Source organism: Clinocottus analis, unplaced genomic scaffold (genome assembly GCF_023055335.1).
Source record: "Clinocottus analis isolate CAN_PGR_092001 unplaced genomic scaffold, fCliAna1.0.p SCAF_17, whole genome shotgun sequence".
NCBI lineage: Eukaryota > Metazoa > Chordata > Actinopteri > Perciformes > Cottidae > Clinocottus > Clinocottus analis.
The window spans coordinates 1,401,890-1,419,891 of NW_027175898.1; the positions used below are offsets into that span (position 1 = coordinate 1,401,890).

General features: G+C 46.7%; 1 protein-coding gene across 1 annotated transcript in view; it reads left to right on the forward strand.

Moving 5' to 3' along the window:
- The first annotated feature begins 8,595 nt into the window (after positions 1-8,595).
- The window catches only part of alk (ALK receptor tyrosine kinase), a 333,954-nt gene continuing 324,547 nt past the window's right edge, over positions 8,596-18,002 (forward strand). Inside the window, exon 1 of the mRNA XM_068581094.1 lies at positions 8,596-9,841. Within this exon, the coding sequence (XP_068437195.1) occupies positions 9,115-9,841 (727 nt within the window). The 5' untranslated portion in view covers positions 8,596-9,114. The remainder of the gene's footprint in view (positions 9,842-18,002) is intronic.

Genomic DNA, 18,002 nt, shown 5'->3' on the forward strand with positions numbered 1-18,002 from the left:
GCGACGTGTTTTTTAGAGTCCTGTCTGGTGTAATCGGCCCCTTAGTCATTCAAACGCAGTTCCTGGAGGAGTGCTGCTACGAATAACATTATGAAGTTTCTTTTTTGCCGTGTGAAATTGGTTGTGTGGCGTGAGTGCGTGAGTCACACGACGAAACCCTGAGAGTTGGTGGCTCTGAAGTATAAAGCAGAAATACAGGGAAAAGCCAAACACCCTTTCTGGCGCGAATGAACCGAATGCCGCGAATAAACCACATATAGTCGAGCGAGTTAACTCAGGCGGGTGAAAATTGGCAAAGCTTTTGGTGTGAACGCAGCATTATAACAACTCTATAAGGTGACAATATCTAAATGCAGTTTTACAGCTTGTTGCTTCTGTCAACATTAAAGTTCAAATGTATTCATATCGAGTAAAAAAACACTGCAATCATCTCATTAATATACAGCTATATATACCGATACAACTCACTTGAATGGTAAACATTGTCAAACAAAGGTTTTTATTTACTGGCAATTGTCCTGGACAAAGGCTCGTGTTTTAAAGCACCAGAGTCCTACAGATTCGCCGAGGTTCTGTTGAATCTGTAGGATTTCATCTGATGATGCAAAGAGTTTGACCCTATGGCACGGAAGATAAGCATGAAGAAAGATGATGGTCTAGATTAGGTTATATCTGTTACATTAGTGAAGGAATTAGGACCGCTTCATAACCAGTTAAAACGTTCCTCAGTGAGGATACAAAAAACAAAAGAGATGAAACCTAATCCTCTTAGACCATTTCCCAAATATGTTCCGATGCATCAATAAAACATCTTCTAAAAGTTTGGAGTGACAAGGACATGGGCAATTTCTTCATTTAGCCGTGACGAGAAAAAATCTATTATTAAAAGCCCTGCCTGAGCAACTGAATAATACAGAGGCACAAGATGAAATACAAACATTTTAAGATGATAAAAAGTCTAGCGTGTTTTGGATTGTTTTTTTTTGTTGGCCTGCATTAATTGATACAAAAGGGGGTGGACATAACAATGGAAACTCTTGTCACTATATACAATTCAACAGCACCACCAACTGCATTCTCCACAATGATCCTGTGGTCGAATCAACACCTCTCAGCAACGACACAAACTGAATATGACCTTCATGAGGGGAAGGATTTATTGCGGGACTGTTTCATTAGAGTGCGATGGGTTAACGTGCAGCGAGGTGTACCTAATAAACTGGCAACGGAGTGTTTATACTTCACATTTGTAGACTCCAGTCCAAAAATGTGATTAAGTGGTGTGACCTGACAAAAATCCCCCAGAGACACAGCTGCTTAGTCGTACTCCCAATAACTGGTAAAGTGACTTTGACGTACAAAAAAACAAACACCCAGTTCCAGTTACGCAATTCAAGTTTGAACGCTGTATTTCCATTTCATGAGCCGTTCTTATAAACAACCAGGGGACAGAGGCAGACAGAGGAGCAGTCTTTTGTTTGGTTCAGAAGATGGATTTTGGCGAAAAAGAAAACACAAGCAAAAGGGATTTTTCAAACAGCCAGGAAAGTGTCGGCGCAGAAAGAGGTCAAAAAGAGTCACGATGAAAAGCACAACTTTGCCCTCCCGGTTCCACATGCAGTCCTGCAACCTTTTTTTTTCACACATTGCTAAGAAGAAGCTGTCGGAATACTGAGCTCAACCTTTCTGAAGACTAATGTCTGCCATTAGTCCAATTCACCGTTGCCGCTTCTCTTTGCTGTCGGACTCAAACTGGGGAGCAGTTGGGAGTTATTATCTGACATTTGGCAGGTCATACTGTTCACAGTACAGCGCTGGAAAAGAAAAGGCCGGCTGGACACCCGTCACTCGCTCCATTCATAGAAGTAGAATGGCAGTAGAAGCGGACATCGAGCCGTTTGACAAAAGAAAATGGGGATGGTTGTCGCGGTGACGACACGCGTCACTGTGCCGATAAGTGCAGCGCTGGCACAAGTGAGTCTGTGACTTGAGGGTTCATATATATGGATTTTAGCCCACTGCAAGGGTTGCAATTAAAATGGATTGGAAAGGAAATGGCCGTCCTACACATATTCTATTGAGATGGTTTCATTACTCCAATCTAAACTATTCTTTTTCTTAAATGCGTCTCCTGATTTAAACTAAAAAAGGTGGAGATACAACAGATCCGCTAACATATGGAAAATTGACAAATCCTATTAATTTTGTACGGAGAGCGAGAGAGACGGCCACGTGTTGCATGATGGAAAAACTGTATCACAACTCGACTTCATGCAAAAACTTGCGTTCAGTCAGTGGAAATTGGCAGCGCTGTTTGAAAATTCTGCTCCAGCAACGGCCTACATCTCGCCATAAAGCTTACGGAGGGGAAAGTTCGTGACCCGGCCACCGTGAAAAAAGTACAAACCAAACCTCGCTCCCCTACCGGAGCAAAACGGATTGATTTGTTTCCACCGCGTCTGAGATGACTGTAGCGGTCGTCCTGAAACCACAAGGTAGCCGGTTCGATTCCTGGTCACCCTATTGTTTGTATGTCGAAGTATTCTTGAGCAAGACAATGAACGCCTCACGACAGCAAACCACTCCTTAATAATGAAGGAGGGGTTAAATGTGGGGATCAATTTTACCAAGTGGATTAATAACAGATAATTTAAAAAAAATTCTGTTTGTCTACCCACCGTAATGGTACGTTCCGGACGAGGGGCAGGTTTGTTCAATCCTCTGATTTCTCCTGCTAGACTTGCAGATTTTGTTGATTTTGATTGTGTTCATTGGTGTCATTCCTTCGTTTAAGTTGTAACCTACAGACAAAGTGATTACCGTTAAAACATTTATTTATTTTTAATCCGGTTACAGACAAGATGGATCAAATATCTGTGGATGTGGTGCTTTGATAGGATTGGAAAGGGAAGTTTATTTTGAAAATTGACCGGATGGTCTCGCCCTTTCACTTCCTGCCCGGCTCGATCGGCGCTGTCGGAAACAAACTGTAAGGTTTCGCGGAAACAGAGTGGGGGGGCTGCTTCTGAAACTAGCTTAGTTTCTGAAACTAGCTTAGTTTCTGAGACTAGCTTAGCGATTCTGGCAGAATCTTAAGCGTCAGCCAGTGCAGAAGCGATCGCTCCGGCTGCCAAAGACACACCCGGTTGATTCCAGGTGCAAGAGTTATGCTTCTGGGATGCAGTTCGATGATTAATGTGAGTGCAGAGCTCAGTGGACCGGAGCTAAAAGGCCCACATTTTTCAAGTACACTACCCAAGGAATCGCCACTTATCAAAAAGTTAACCCCGCCTGCCCCCGTGAGAGCGCACCCCTCAGAGACGACCGCCCCTAAACTCTGATTACAGCTGTCAACACGAAACCAAATCCTCAACAAAGGCATCCATTCAATAGCATTGTTTTTCTTCTTTTTCTTCACGCCCCCATTTTCTTCATAAGCCTTATTTATTTTCTTCCACTCGGCGGGTTGGGGGAGGAGGGCTGTGATTTATGGAACGAAGAAAAGGAAAAAAATCTCAGGAGGTGGGAATGCAAAAGGAAGCGGGACTGTCGCCTTGGCGTTGTAAAAGTGCACGGCTCAGGTGCGCGGGTCCCAGCGGCGCCCTCCTCAATCATTGCAGACGCGTGTTGTGCATGCACCAAAGCAACAGCAACAAAACAGACAAAAGGATTGAAAAGAAAATATCTGTGAGAAAAGCGGAAGATAGGCGGGTTGACGATTCTGGACAAACTTTTTTTATTTTATTTTATTTCATTTTTTTGTGACAAAACCATCCCTCTCTGTGTCGGTGGACGGAACAGGCTCTGAAGTACGATGACCGGGTCTCTAGTTGTGGGGAATCGGCTGCTGATTTATGAGGTTCACTACGCGCGTGAAAGGCTCTGCTCAAGGAAGGGGAGGGTTCTTTGTAAGAACTTATCTGTGTGTAATTTATCACACCGCCACTCCCACACCGACCTCCCCCCCGCGCCGCCGCCCCGCCTGTTCACTGACCTGTGAGCTGGATACTAAACATTGGTTCAGATGAAATGGACATTAAAACTGGTGGCTGTGCATTGTGGGTAATAGATATCGAGGCACCGCTTCATTTTTTTTTACTGCACGAGGACTGAAAAGTGCGAATGAGTGATCAATCTGAAAGCAATTAAGTTTGCCTCGGCGATCCGGCAAAAAGGTTTTCAAAGCGCACGCTTACTGAGAATACAGCGATGGCTGTTAACAACGAGGCCCGTTCATGCATCAGCCGTCTCCTTCTCTGTAGCTTTCATGCGGGTCACAGTTAAGCACATTAATATCCGTTCATCGAAATCACTTTAGTGTGAAAAATTGGAACTCGAGCCTCAGCGCCTTACTTTGGCTTTTGCTTGTTGAAAATCAATTTGGCCGACATTACCGATTGGTTATTAATAGCTCTGCGTGTTGTCTTGCTTCAGTGCAACAACCACGGATTAGATATTGAGTGTTGAGAAAGTTCAAAGTGTCTGTGTCGCCTCATTTAGTAAAGTTAGGGCTGACTCAGGTTTATAGTTAGGGCTGAATCAGGTTTATATTAAGTGCTGGATCAGGTTTATAGTTAGCGCTGGCTCAGGTTTATAGTTAGTGCTGGATCAGGTTTATAGTTAGTGCTGGCTCAGGTTTATAGTTATTGCTGGATCAGGTTTATAGTTAGTGCTGGATCAGGTTTATAGTTAGTGCTGGATCAGGTTTATAGTTAGTGCTGGATCAGGTTTATAGTTAGGGCTGGCTCAGGTTTATAGTTAGTGCTGGCTCAGGTTTATAGTTAGTGCTGGATCAGGTTTATAGTTAGCGCTGGATCAGGTTTATAGTTAGGGCTGGCTCAGGTTTATAGTTAGCGCTGGATCAGGTTTATAGTTAGTGCTGGATCAGGTTTATATTAAGTGCAGGGTAAGGTTTAAAGTTAGGGCTGGTTTAGGTGGGCAACATGTTAGGATACACTGAGCTCCTCTCTTCTCTTGCTCCTTCTGCATGGATTCAGGTCCCATTAATGCACATCATTAACTCTCCTTCTTCTCCCTGAGTCTTTGTGTTTTTTTCTCCTCCCAGGTTTGAATAGATCGTGGTTATATCTGGACCCTGGTCCTGCCTGACACTAACCGCTAATATGATTATTGTTATTATTAGTTGCATTTATAATACCTTTGCTCATATCATTACTGATTTTATAATCATTATTATTATACTAAATCCACTGCTGCTGCTATTGTTGGTAGTCGTGACTCATGCCTACTACTTTATCATATGAATAATGTAATATTCATTGAATGTGCTGTAACTGTCATGTTGTTCATTCTGTACATATGACATCTATCACACTTCTGTCCATCCTGATAAAGGGATCCTCTGTTGCTCTCACTCGTTTTTCTTTTCTCCCTTTTTCTCTCTGTTAAATTAGTTTTTCCTGTACCGACGTGGAGGGCAGCGGATGTCGTATGTGTACAGATTGTAAAGCCCTCTGAGGCAAATTTGTATTTTTGGGCTGTAGAAAATAAATTGAACGGAATCACCTTCCCCGTGTCTGAATACAACTATTTGTCCTGAATAACGTGCCCAGATGTCGGGTGGAATGCGTGGTGAATAAAGAAGAAGAAGAAAAACGTGTTCATCAATGTGCTTCTGGGTCTAATTTGTTGCCATAGCAGATGCAGACTGAGGCAGAAGATACACTACTCGACTGCTTTTTCATCTTTCACCTACAAAGTAGGAATCTGAATTTGCACACTGTGTGTGTGTGTGTGTGTGTGTGTGTTTGTGTCAATCGACAGAAGGAAAGGGGTCTCAGGCCAACGCAGTCACAAACCACGGATGTTGAGCATTTTGTCAGTGTTGAACATTGACGCACCTGTGTGTGTCTGTGTGTATTAACACAAGCCCATTACAAACAAACCAATACTGCCTTGTCCAATAACGGCGATAGAGTGCAAATTAAGGGAGCAACTAAAGAAGAAGAAAAAAAAAAGAAGAATAGAGATGAAATATAGCTTTCCGAGAACGACAGTTCCATTATTGGGAAGTAATTATGCAGGCACAAGGCAGTGATCAATCAATGAGAAATATATTAATAATTCCCCTACGACCGGTGTGTCTCAATTAACCCTTAAACAAAACGGGTTGCTTCCCATTCAGGAGGATTCCATTTGTAACACTAGAAAAGCGTACTCCGTCTTCACCCCAAACAAAGAGGAAGAATTGAATCACGCTTAAACACCACTGGAGGAAAAAAGGGATTCATTCATCTTGAATAATGCCTTAATTTAATGGATCATACAATATCATTTCTGGAGTTTTTGGAGCCACGACGATGTGGCCCGTAACCAGACCAGGGTGACAACCGATAGCCGGAAATACCTTTTTGCCACTGCAGCGGTCGTTGAGCACTTGCTGCGGTGCAGTTAGCGATCAAAAACAATATCAAACAGAAGATGTTTTTATTTTTATTTTTAAGAAGCATGCAATCGTCCCGGAGCAGAAGATAACCAGGCCGATGGGTCCACGAGTTTGTGAGATTAGCCGCGGACAGACGGACACACACGCGACTGGGCGCATGATCTCCGCCAGGCGTAATTAAAAACAGGCGTCAGTGGGGCCTGATTAGTGACAAAGAATGAGCTTGTATCGTGCAGACGCAAAACAACCTGGTCTCTTGCCGTTAATAATTAATCCCAACCACCTGTATGTTTCTTATATGGCTTGAACTAGAAGCGTGCAGTCAGCAGGCTGCGGGTGCCTAAAGCAGTTAAAGTAGCCATAACAATGAATATGGGATTAGGTCACGCAATAAGACTGAACAGTGCATTTGTAGTAGTTTGAGAGCGATGAATGGATGAAGAACTGGGCGGTCAGCATGCACCGTGGTCGGTTAATCAGGTACAGGAAAAAAAACAAAAACCACAACTTTATTATATTTGGATTTGATCATCATCTGCAGATTCTGACTTCATCAGAAAGTCTCCAACCACACCGCCGCTCGGTCACACTGCAACGTGGCCTTCCGGTTATTGGTCATTTCATGGGAATAAAAGTGAAAAAATGTCTACATTTGACCAGAGAAGCACAGAAAGCCTTTACTTCTTTCACCAAAATTGATGATGTGCGAGTCCTCGTCCAATAATGTCAAATCTGGAACCCTCATTAGCGTGAAACTCAGACAACGTGTGGGCCGTAGATTAGCGCTAAAACCGTGCAAGTGTAAGTTATTGCTGCCACGGCCCTGGGGGTGGGATACCTGCTAAAAAAATAAATAAATGGTATGACCTTATCTCCAACTTTGTCTGCACCTAAAATAGAAAAATCCAGATGAAAATCTGATTTGTATTCTCTGCAATGTGACTTGAACTCGTAGGCTCCTGACTCCTCTGCTGGTGGATAGGACGCCTCCACATTAGCCCGCTCTACAGATCCAGCTCTGATGAGAGGTGTGAGACGTTCAGGGCAATTAGGAGGCATCGCTGCGTGTGTGAGTTAGCATCGGCATGTGCTGACGCCATCTAGCGGGTGTCCGACCAGATCAATTTATAGACACATTGAGAGAGAGAGAGAGAGAGAGAGAGAGAGAGAGAGAGAGAGGGAGAGGGAGGGGAGGGGAGGGAAAGGAGGATTTTATTTTCTCCCTCCCCTGCCTTCTCTTAAACACTGCCCCCCTTGATTTCCAATTGAGGGAGTAGTTCTGTTGTGTGGCAAATGAGCTGCCTCTTGCGCACGAGATACAATACAATAAACACCCTCAACCCCGTAATGCGGGCTCCCTCTGACACTATTTCATGTTGCGCACACGCAACCGGGAGAGTGAGAGGCTCCAAATCCCATCCAGTTTCCGAACAAACACACACACGCACACACACACACACACACACACACACACACACACACACACACACACACGCGCGCGCGCGCGTAAAAGGGGGGGCTTGGTGATTCATTGAGAAATCATGGGAGAGAGAGAGAGAGAGGGAGAGAGAGAGAGAGAGAGAGAGAGAGAGAGAGAGAGAGAGAGAGAGACTAGACGAACTGTTGGTGATGTGCGCCGGCTGCTCTATTACAATTAAGACACGGGCATCATTACTGCGCGTCCTACCTGCTGCAGAGCCCCATCACCACCGTCACCAACATCATCATCATCACCACATCACCACCACATCACCAACATCAAATTAATTAACTGACCCCCTCCCCCCCCCCCTCCCTCCCGCATGTGTTGGCATGACAGAGACGAGCAGAGCCGCCACTTTGTGCCCCCCCCCCCCCGCCCCCCCCACCGCCCAAAAAAATAAATAAATGGGCACTGAACACATCAGTTGGGGGGGAATTAACCCGAGAGACGCGGCTGCCGACGCCGTGAGAGAGGGTGCTATTTTGAAACTTTAATCGATGCTCTGCTGCTCCCACCCCCCAAAAAATTGAGAGAGAGAGAGAGAGAGAGAGAGAGAGAGAGAGAGAGAGAGAGAGAGAGAGAGAGAGAGAGAGAGAGAGAGGAGAGGGAGGCGAGAGAGAGAGCGAGAGAGAGAGAGAGCGAGAGAGCGAGAGAGAGAGGCACCGCATCCCGCTGTTGACAGAGAGACCACTTGTGTGCCGCCGTCACAACTGTGCCAAAGAGACAGGGAGTCTCTCTTTTTTTTTTTTTGGAAGCCACCGGAGCGGACCCGACCGGCATATCAATCAGCGTCCCGGGGAGCACCGGCGAGGGGAAAAAAAGGCATTGTCTCAAAGGTGTGTGTGCGTGTGTGTGCGAGTGTGTGTCTGCGTGTGTGCGTGTCTGTGTGTGGGGTTGGACCAGAGAGCGGGAGATGGCACTTTTCCCTTTCGAAGCGGGCTGGACAGCAACAGTCAGCGGCCAGCAAATGTGAAGCAGAAAAAGAAGGGGAAAAAAAGAAAGAGTTCCCTCCGTGTTGGCGCGGGTGCGCACCGGCGAGGAGGCGCACGAGACCCGCAGGATCATCGATCCGCACTTTGAGATCTTGCGCTGCTGCTGCTGCCTGTGTGACAGGAGCAGACGGAGAGGAGGCGGCGGGATTACCGGGTGCTTCTTCTCCCATTTACAACAGAACCCGAGAGATTTTTCATTTATTTTGTATCTTTCTTCTCCATCCATCTCCACCATGAACGCCAGGATATTGTTTTCGCTCGCTTGTTCTGCGGCATTTCTCTCCGGGCTGCAGTGCGCCTCCACCAGGACCACATCGGCGGGGATGGATCTCCCAACCGCGGACCTCGGCTACGTGAACGGCGGCGGCGGCACCAGCGGGGAAACCGGGAACAAGCGGGACTCGAACCAAACCCTGAACTCCCGACTCAAGAGGAAAACCCTGGCGGTGGATTTCGCGGTCCCCTCTCTGTTGCGCTATTACCTGGCGGAGTTCATAAAGAGACCCCTGAACGGGGACTGCCAGACTTTCAGCGGCTGCTACGCGGTGCGCGCCAACTTGAAGATGCGCTGCGTCCCCCTGCAGAAGACCATGGCCACTTTCGCCGAGTCCAGGAACGCGACCGCCGAGGGACAGATGCTCTTCTTCCCCGAGCGGCCGCTGCCTAAAGTTGTGAAACTGGGCTTGACGAAAGCCAGCAGGAACCAAGTCGTGGTGGAAATAGGAGAGGATCTAGTGCGCACCGGGTGCGGGGGTTTGTCCGTGCACGAGGAGGCCCGCGCGCTCGACCTGGAAATGGACCTCACAACTATTCTGGAGTGGTGGCTCGGCGCGGACGGGGGCCGGCTCAGGGTCCGGCTCATGCCCGAGAAGAAGGCGCAGGTGCCCGGGATGGAGGACCGCTACACCGCGGCCATACGCGCCGCGGACCCGCGCCTCTCCTTCCACATATCCTCCAGGGGTGAGTTATTATTTATGAATGTGTTTATGTGTTGTTTGAACTCCTCTCTCTCTCTCTCTCTCTCTCTCTCTCTCTCTCTCTCTCTCTCTCTCTCTCCCCTGCGTTCACATGCACACACGTGCGCGCACATGCCGCGACTCAGCAGTGGTGCGTTCAAGTTGCTCCGTCACTGTGGTGATTTTTTTTGTGGCAGGAGAGGGGGGGGGGGGGGGTCCTGCTGGGATTCCAATTGATTTAAAAAAAAAGATTTTTGGAGACGTTGTGTGTCTAAAGATGCGCGTGCTGGCTTCCATGGAGAGCTCATTGAAAGTGCGTGTGTGTGTGTGTGTGTGTGTGTGTGTGTGTGTGTGTGTGTGTGTGAGAGAGAGAGAGAGAGAGAGAGAGAGAGAGAGAGAGAGAGAGAGAGAGAGAGAGCATTCCATGCATTTGCAGGTCTGTTGCTGTGATGGTGATGGTGGCTCTCCAGACTCCTGTTTCATTATTGATGCCCACAGCGGCGCGCGCAGAGACGCGCTGCATGTTGATTTCATTTCCCCAAACTCTTTTGATTCTTATTTAGTTTCCATTCGGGCTCCACGCGGGGTTTCGCGTGCCGTGCAGCGTCTCCAGTTCGAGGCTTTCCCTTTTGGTTGATCAGCTTCGAGGTGCCAATAATGATTTGATCGGAAGGGCAGGGCACGAGGTCTGCGGGTGACGCGATGACATCACAGCCCCTTGAGTTCCTCGTCACCTTCTTCCTCCAGAGGGGAGTGCTGGACATTTCAAAAAGAAGAGAGAGAGAGAGAGAGAGAGCGAGAGAGAGAGAGAGAGAGAGAGAGAGAGAGAGAGAGAGAGAGAGAGAGAGAGAGAGAGAGAGACTCAATACTCGTGGGGTTCTTCCCTCAGTCTTCTGAGCATGGGCACAATCAGTGTAATTGCTTAATCACTTTGATGAGGGAGGCTGGCCCAGAAAAAAAAATGAATAGAAAATGCAACAGAAACAGCAGCACGTGTTATTTGCAATGTGTGTGTGTGTGTGGGATTTGTTTTTGGGGCGATGTTGCATTGTATTCATGTTTTTGATGATGAAGCATAACAGAAGCCCTGCGGCTCCCGGCAGGCATCCCAACAACACAGCTAGCAGGTGGGAGGCCAGCTGGGGATGATGGCATTGCTTTTTTGGCCACCCCTTCCTCGTCATCTCCAGCATTGAGGAGGCGCTCTTGAGCAAAGCACTGAACCCTGAGACGGTTCCAGTGGAGCGGCTGGGGACTGCGCGATGGCGGGAGTGTACACTTTTAGATACTTTACTACTTTTGTATATTTGCGTCTGTCTCCTAAACTCCCCCAAAACATCTGCATAACATATCAGAACACCTGTAATACACAAAACACATGTTTTAATGAAAGTAATGGACTGGGGAAGTTCCATGGTGAGTGCTACAAGCTCATTTGTTTACCATATTCATCTGTATTGCAGCATTTTTACAATACATATATTGAAAGTTGTCTCCATGAGCCAGATCTCCACTTCAGTAGCACGGACACACCTTAAAGTTTCCTCTTTCATTCCAATTTGTATTCTGAAAGTTTTTACTCCGGGGTTTGTTCATATATCATTCATAACCTGGTCAGTAGAACATTTCATTCCTTAAAAACTTGGCAAAAATCGACATTTCTTATGGCTTAAGAAAGTATTTTCTGAATATATGGAGCGGTACATGATATATTGAATGTTCCCTCAGTAAATACAATTTTTTTTTTGACTCTAACATGTCAACAAAACGAAACAAGAACGTATCCGATGTTCACACTTCTGTTCATGGAAATGTATGCAAATGAGCGCAGCGCTTCATTTGCATACCTAAACACAACATTTTAGAAAGTTTGTAGAACAAAAAATATATTGGCTTGTAGGTAAACATCTGGGGCGGCTTCACAGTCATATCTCTCGGTGACATTGTGTCACCCTGTTGTCTCCATACAGGGACACAACGCAGCTCCACTGACGTGAGTGTGGCGGTGCGAAGCCAGCACGGGATGCTCCTCTCAGATCTGTGTCGTCCTGGGGGGAAGTTTCTTTGTGTGGTTTAACTGTGTGGCGCCACACGGACTCTCGATAAGCAGTCACAGTGACACGCCCACTGCTTTGTGGACTCCCGTTTCTTAAGCTTCAGAGTTCGGCATTTTAGCCGTCGCAGTTTTCTGTTTTTGGGGCCGTCGGCATCTTTTTCTTCTTCTTTTAGTAATCAGAAGTCACACTTAACTTTCATGAGCTGCAAACACACTGTCGAAAGGTTAAAAGTTGTCAGACGAAACACGGACAACGGTCTGTTCAACACCTTGGTAGCAACCTGTCAATCACCTTGTAGCCCCGCCCCAAAGCATACCCTGCTTTATGGTCTGTTGACTCTAAATGACCATAATTCACTAAATGAACATCACACTGTATTGAAGAAGACTTGAGACTCGAGATTGAGACATAAACTCATGTTGACAATGTTTACTAAGGGAATAAATCAAGACAGAAGTCACTCATTCCCTCATGGGCTTCTATACAACCAGAGGAGTCGCCCCCTGGTGGACAGGAGAGAGAACGCAAGTTGGAGGCGCTTCTGCGTCGGCTTCACTCTTCAGACCCGGAGTCTGCCGGTGCAGCAGTTGATCTTCAGAGATGTGAAACGTGGGTCAGAATAAAACTCAAGACAATTTCAAAGGCAGCTCTATAAATGATCCAACCTTCAAGCCGTGGATCGAATACGTTTCAAGAGAAACACAGGCAGAAGATTTTGTTATTTTAACTTCAAGCCTGATTGCCCACTATTCTGTTACTGCATGTGACTCTGAGAGTCCACGATCATTTCTCTCACTTCACATCTCCTCCATCATTCATCCTCACACAACCCCCAGAAACGGATCAAGTCTTTAATCATCACGGTCGCCGGCTGCTCGGAGGAGCAAGGCGAGTCCCTGAAGGCAGCAAGGAAATACTGTAAAAGGGCATCGTTCATTGGAAATCTGCTCTGATGGAGGGTAGCGTCTAAACCCCCAAACTACTGCGAGGAGGAGACAAAACAGCATTACTTGTACAAACACCAGTAGAAGAAAATGGAGGAAGAAGTGAATTTCTGATTGGATAATAAACCATCACTCCCTTCTCTGTTTGCAGACTCCCCCCCATCACCCCATCAATATCATAAGCTGCTATTACATTCGGACTTCTCCACGAGGCACATCTGTGTTTACACGCAGACGCAACACCTCTAACACACACACACACACACACACACACACACACACACACATGTCATACATACTCCCTCCCCAACCTAAATGACTCAACTCAAGGCTCCAACGCGTGTCGTCTCGCTCCATCAGCTCCTTAACACCCGCAGATTGGCCCCCGTTTGGCATATTCCTGTGTAATGTGCACGCTCTACAGTTGTTATTTATTCACCCTCTCTTCCTCAGCCTCCGGTAAGATGGCGACTATAAGCGTGAAGTAAATACCAGCCGCCGCAACCCGGAATAATTTGCCGATCAAGCGAACGTGCCCGCAGGCATCCAGGCATTACAACCCTGCACAGTGCATTTACGCTCACTCCGGCCCCACGGGGCCCCTCGCTAATGAGGAACACTGAGATGAGTGACGGCGGTTGGGGTAAACAAGGGCCGGCCAGGTGTGATGAAGAGGTGACCTCTACTTTATTGACCTCTGTTATGTTCGCCAAAACGCTGCCGTCAATAGGCTGCGGGGAGACTCGTTAAAACGATGTCATTATCGGCCCGGCCCGCCAATGTTTGGCCCCGGGATGCAACACACACGCACACACACACACACACACACACACACACACACACACACACACACACACACACACACACACACACTGTGGCCTCCAGAGCGGCTGCAGCGGCGTTGGTGAGCGAGTGACAGAGAGACGGTTGGCCTCGTTCATTCAAAGTAATTATAGAATAGTTGACTTTTATTTTTAATTTAGCTATTTTTATAAAAAAGAAAAAAAAGATAGACTTTCAAGTTATTTCATCATTATTCATCGCGTCTTTTTTAAATGATTAACATTATTTCAAATAAATGAATTACATGCTGGACCAGTGTTTTTGCTGTCGTTCTTGTTTGTGCCTGGATGACGGTGGAGATAAGGACGCGATCATAATCACATCCTGAATCATCCGTCAATCAATAAGTTGTTCAAGCCAGTCGATGCTGAACCCTGCAGCTTCTAGAAAGCTGAACGTTAAAGCTTCTCTTGGTCACATGCTAAACTGAGTACCAGTGGGTCTTGGGGCTGTTGTTCAGGCTGAACAGGCATTCATTTTTTTGGATCAAAGCGTAAATCGACAAACCAATAAAATCTCAAGTTTAATGAGCGACTATAATAACCTTTAGCTGCAGCGGGAGGTCGATGTTTTCTGCGGCATCGTTCACGTCCAGAGCTCTGGTGACATTGTGCTGCCTGAGAGCCGACGCAGCGTCACAGTGAATACATCTCAGAGTTGACCTATGAAAAGCCTCTAATGAGGGCGGAGGGAGGCCACTGACGATGATTGCCTTCTGTAGATTATTTTATGGAATTATCGGTTCGATCCTTCTGAGTGTAAACACCAAAAACATCCATCAAAAGCATGACGTAACATCTGAAAATTAGATTTTAAGACAGATTCTTAAATGACACGATACAGCAAAACAGATCCATACATTGAAGAGGTGATACAAACGCATGTTTGCTGCGTAATTATTATGTAAATGCTTTAATTCTGAGATTGAATAATGAAGAAGCGGATCGTTCTGCTCTCTATGACTCCATGTCCTCCACAAGGAACCTTTTTTTCTCAGCGTTTTGACATTTGTGGATTTCTCAAGAGGGAAGAGTTCAGACTTCCTGTGTAGTGAAGTTGCAGTGATATCATGAGTGTGTGTGCGCGTGTGTGTGTGTGTGTGTGTGTCACAGCTTTAACGACACAGTGCACCTGTTGACCTTTCATTCAGTCCGCCCAGGTGGAAGGCTGCAGGGCCCTCGGGGAGAAGAAGGATTGACATGACATTGCGAATGAGTGCGTGGACTCGTGGTAATCAATGACACCCCTGACATTTAAAGCTTGTATCAGTCAGCCGCTAATGGGAAAATCTATAGGAAGTCACAATGACATGCCACTTTATTATTTATGCATTTCTATGATCGATTCGCGACAACCCCGAACCTCCAACTCCCTCCACTCCCCGGCGGGCCTCCGGAGCCGCCGATCGATTACGCAGGTCGCGGCGAGGTTGGGGGTGGGGGGAGGCGATGAAGCGCGCATGTTAGCCGCTAACCGGGGGCCCGAGGGGGAGGCCGCGCTCTCTCCCCCCCCCCCGTCTGTCGAGGGCTGAGATGAGTGCCGCGCAGCAGCGCTGAGAGGATCTCTGATGGATGTGTTTGTTTCGTTCCTTCTTTTTTTTTCCGTCATAAATGTGAACGATGAGACTTTCAGACAGCCCCGGATGGGATAGCGGTTGGCGGGCGGCGCTGGAGCGTGGTGGCGGCGTTCTCATTACCGCCCTGCAAACTGTCACTTTGGAGTTTGGAGGAAAACGGCAGTTTTCTCGGTGTAGTAAAAAAAAAAAAAAAAAAGGTAATGAGATGACCCCTGAACCCGCTGAGATTCGCTCAGATTCAGCACGGTCTGATTCGGCGGGCCGCCGGCGGCCTAATGAGACGGCTGACTCCTCTGGACTCGGAGGGAATAAGGGAAATCATTTATTTGGCTGCTGGAAAATGCACCACCCCCCCACCCCACGCGCACCCGGCCATCACGTTAGTTGGCTTCGTCTCAAGAGCTCGGAAGGAGAGGGGTTTGTGTTTGTGTGTGTGTGTGTGTACGTGTGTGTGTGTGTGTGGGTGCAACTGTTGCACCAAAAAGACAAGCTGTTTGCATTCTGCAGCCGGCCACACTTGACAATAAACGGTGGAAACGCGGCGCTTGCCAAATTGTGAGCTCGGCAGATAAACACTTCAACAAGGTGAGCAGCAGCGAGCGCCTCCTTGTTGGGAATCGTCCTCGTTGATGTCTTGTAAATTAGCGGCTAGTCAAGGTGACTTTAGCTGTGATCACCCCGCCCCCTTTTAGTTATTATTTCTTCTGCATTCTCCACTTCCAATTCCCAAGATGTGTGTGTGTGTTTTTTTTATTGATGCCACCTTCTTTTTTATTATATATACCTAAAAAAATGAATCTGCAAGCTGCCTGTTTGATTAATGGCGCTTACGTGAGGCCCCGGCCGCGGAGGCCAGCTCACAGCGGAGGCGCTGCAGGAGCCACCGCGAGATGCTCCACTTCCATAATGAGAGAAATAAATACTTTTCTGGAAGTTTCTCCCTGAGCGCGATACGGGGACATCTATATTGTGTAGCCGTTTGCCAATTTTAAAATGCCACGATGCCACACAGGCCCAATTTAGCTCCTTTTCTATCTTTTCTTTTGTCAGCGCCATGTGTCATCTTTTGTTAAATAGAAGAAGTACACAAGGTGGATGTAGATAAGAGGGACCAAACAGTCTGTTACACTTGCAGTAAGAGCTCCTGTACTGTTGTCAACACTTCCCAACCAATCAATCTCTGCTGAGTCAGCACACTGACTTTTTTGTGTGGGCAGTGTGTGTGGGCAGTGTGTGGGGGGAGGGGGGGGGGTCACCTCTTTTAAATGACATCTTCACCTCAATGACAATTTATTTATTTACCTCATGTGTGTGCGTCTGCACAATCCAAACATGTCCCACACACCGGTATATCCTGAGAAGTCTTCATATTTTGAGGCACAAACACGTATTATCGCGAGAATAAAGTCGTAATTTAACGAGAATAAAGTCACTATTTTGAAAATCACATTATATTCTTTGCTAATTTGCGGCTGTATCAGATCAGCGTTGTACTTCATTTATAACATTGATTGCGAGGGAGCGAATGCAACCTTTCTTTTTCACAGTTTGCATGAAATAGAAACACTTTGCGTTACAAAAAGGTTGAACGTGAATTCACAATCGTCGTATGTGGTTATTGCACGACGACGCGTTAAAAAAACAAACGCTTGTTTGCTCAAAGCTCAGTATTATTTTACCTCGGAGCGGCGTAGAAATAAGCAAACTAATAACCATATTTGGTTATTGACATGACATGCACAGGCCCGTATGTGAGTCATCTTCCGACTCCCACTAATCTTTCTTTATATATTTGCACGATGCATGCAGGGCCTCCTCTAAATGAGGTCTCTGCAGCCAGCTGTGCTTCCTGCTGCCTGCGTCCTCTCCCCCCGACTCGCTTCCTGTCGCTGACTCTCTTGGAGGGAACGAGGAAGAGGAGGGAAGGGGGAAGTGGATGAGAGCCTTTGGTCTCAAAAAGTCTCATCCTCTGGATTTGAAACTGAATTTAAATTGGCGCAGCGTCAGACAAATGACGCAACCGAGTGAACAGAGATGTATGAAGCCGCTGCTAATAGAGGCTACACGTCTGTGTGACTTTAACACCTGTAGCACATAGTGTCTCGCTCATACTGGATGTGAAGATAATGAACATCTTTTCAGCAGCAGAACAAGCAAAAAAAAAAGTGCATCATTTGCCTGCTTTTCGCTCAGATATTCAGATACTCAGCTAACAGATATTCGCTCTCTTTTTGCTCCGTTTTGGTCTCTGCACACTCCTGAATGGGAACGACTCGACTCTACAGCGGCTAAATACTCCACCAGCTAGATGCTCACGTTTTTTTTTTAAACAACCCACAAGGTTGGTAGACGCTGCAGAAATGCACGTATGAAATAAATCCACCAAGTTTCTTTTGGTGCGCTACCTCGATCAGAAGAAATATGATTCGACAAGCCATTTAGATTTGGCTCCACTTCCTGTGTCACATTCAGGCGCATTAGAATATACCGGCCTCCGTCACAAGGTCCCCACCCACAACCGCCAAATGAGAACTACCTTTGCAACGTGTACTTCTTGCGAGCTAATCTGAGCAGACTGGGATTTCTTCATGGGGAAGGAGTCTTAAAGAGACAGGCGCTAAAACAGAGCGTTTCACACAGAGCCGGCGACACAGGTATGTTCAGGCAGGCAGCATTCGGGAAATACAGTTTTGAACATTGAAGTATGAAAGCATGTTTTTGATGAAGCTCCCAACACGAGCATGA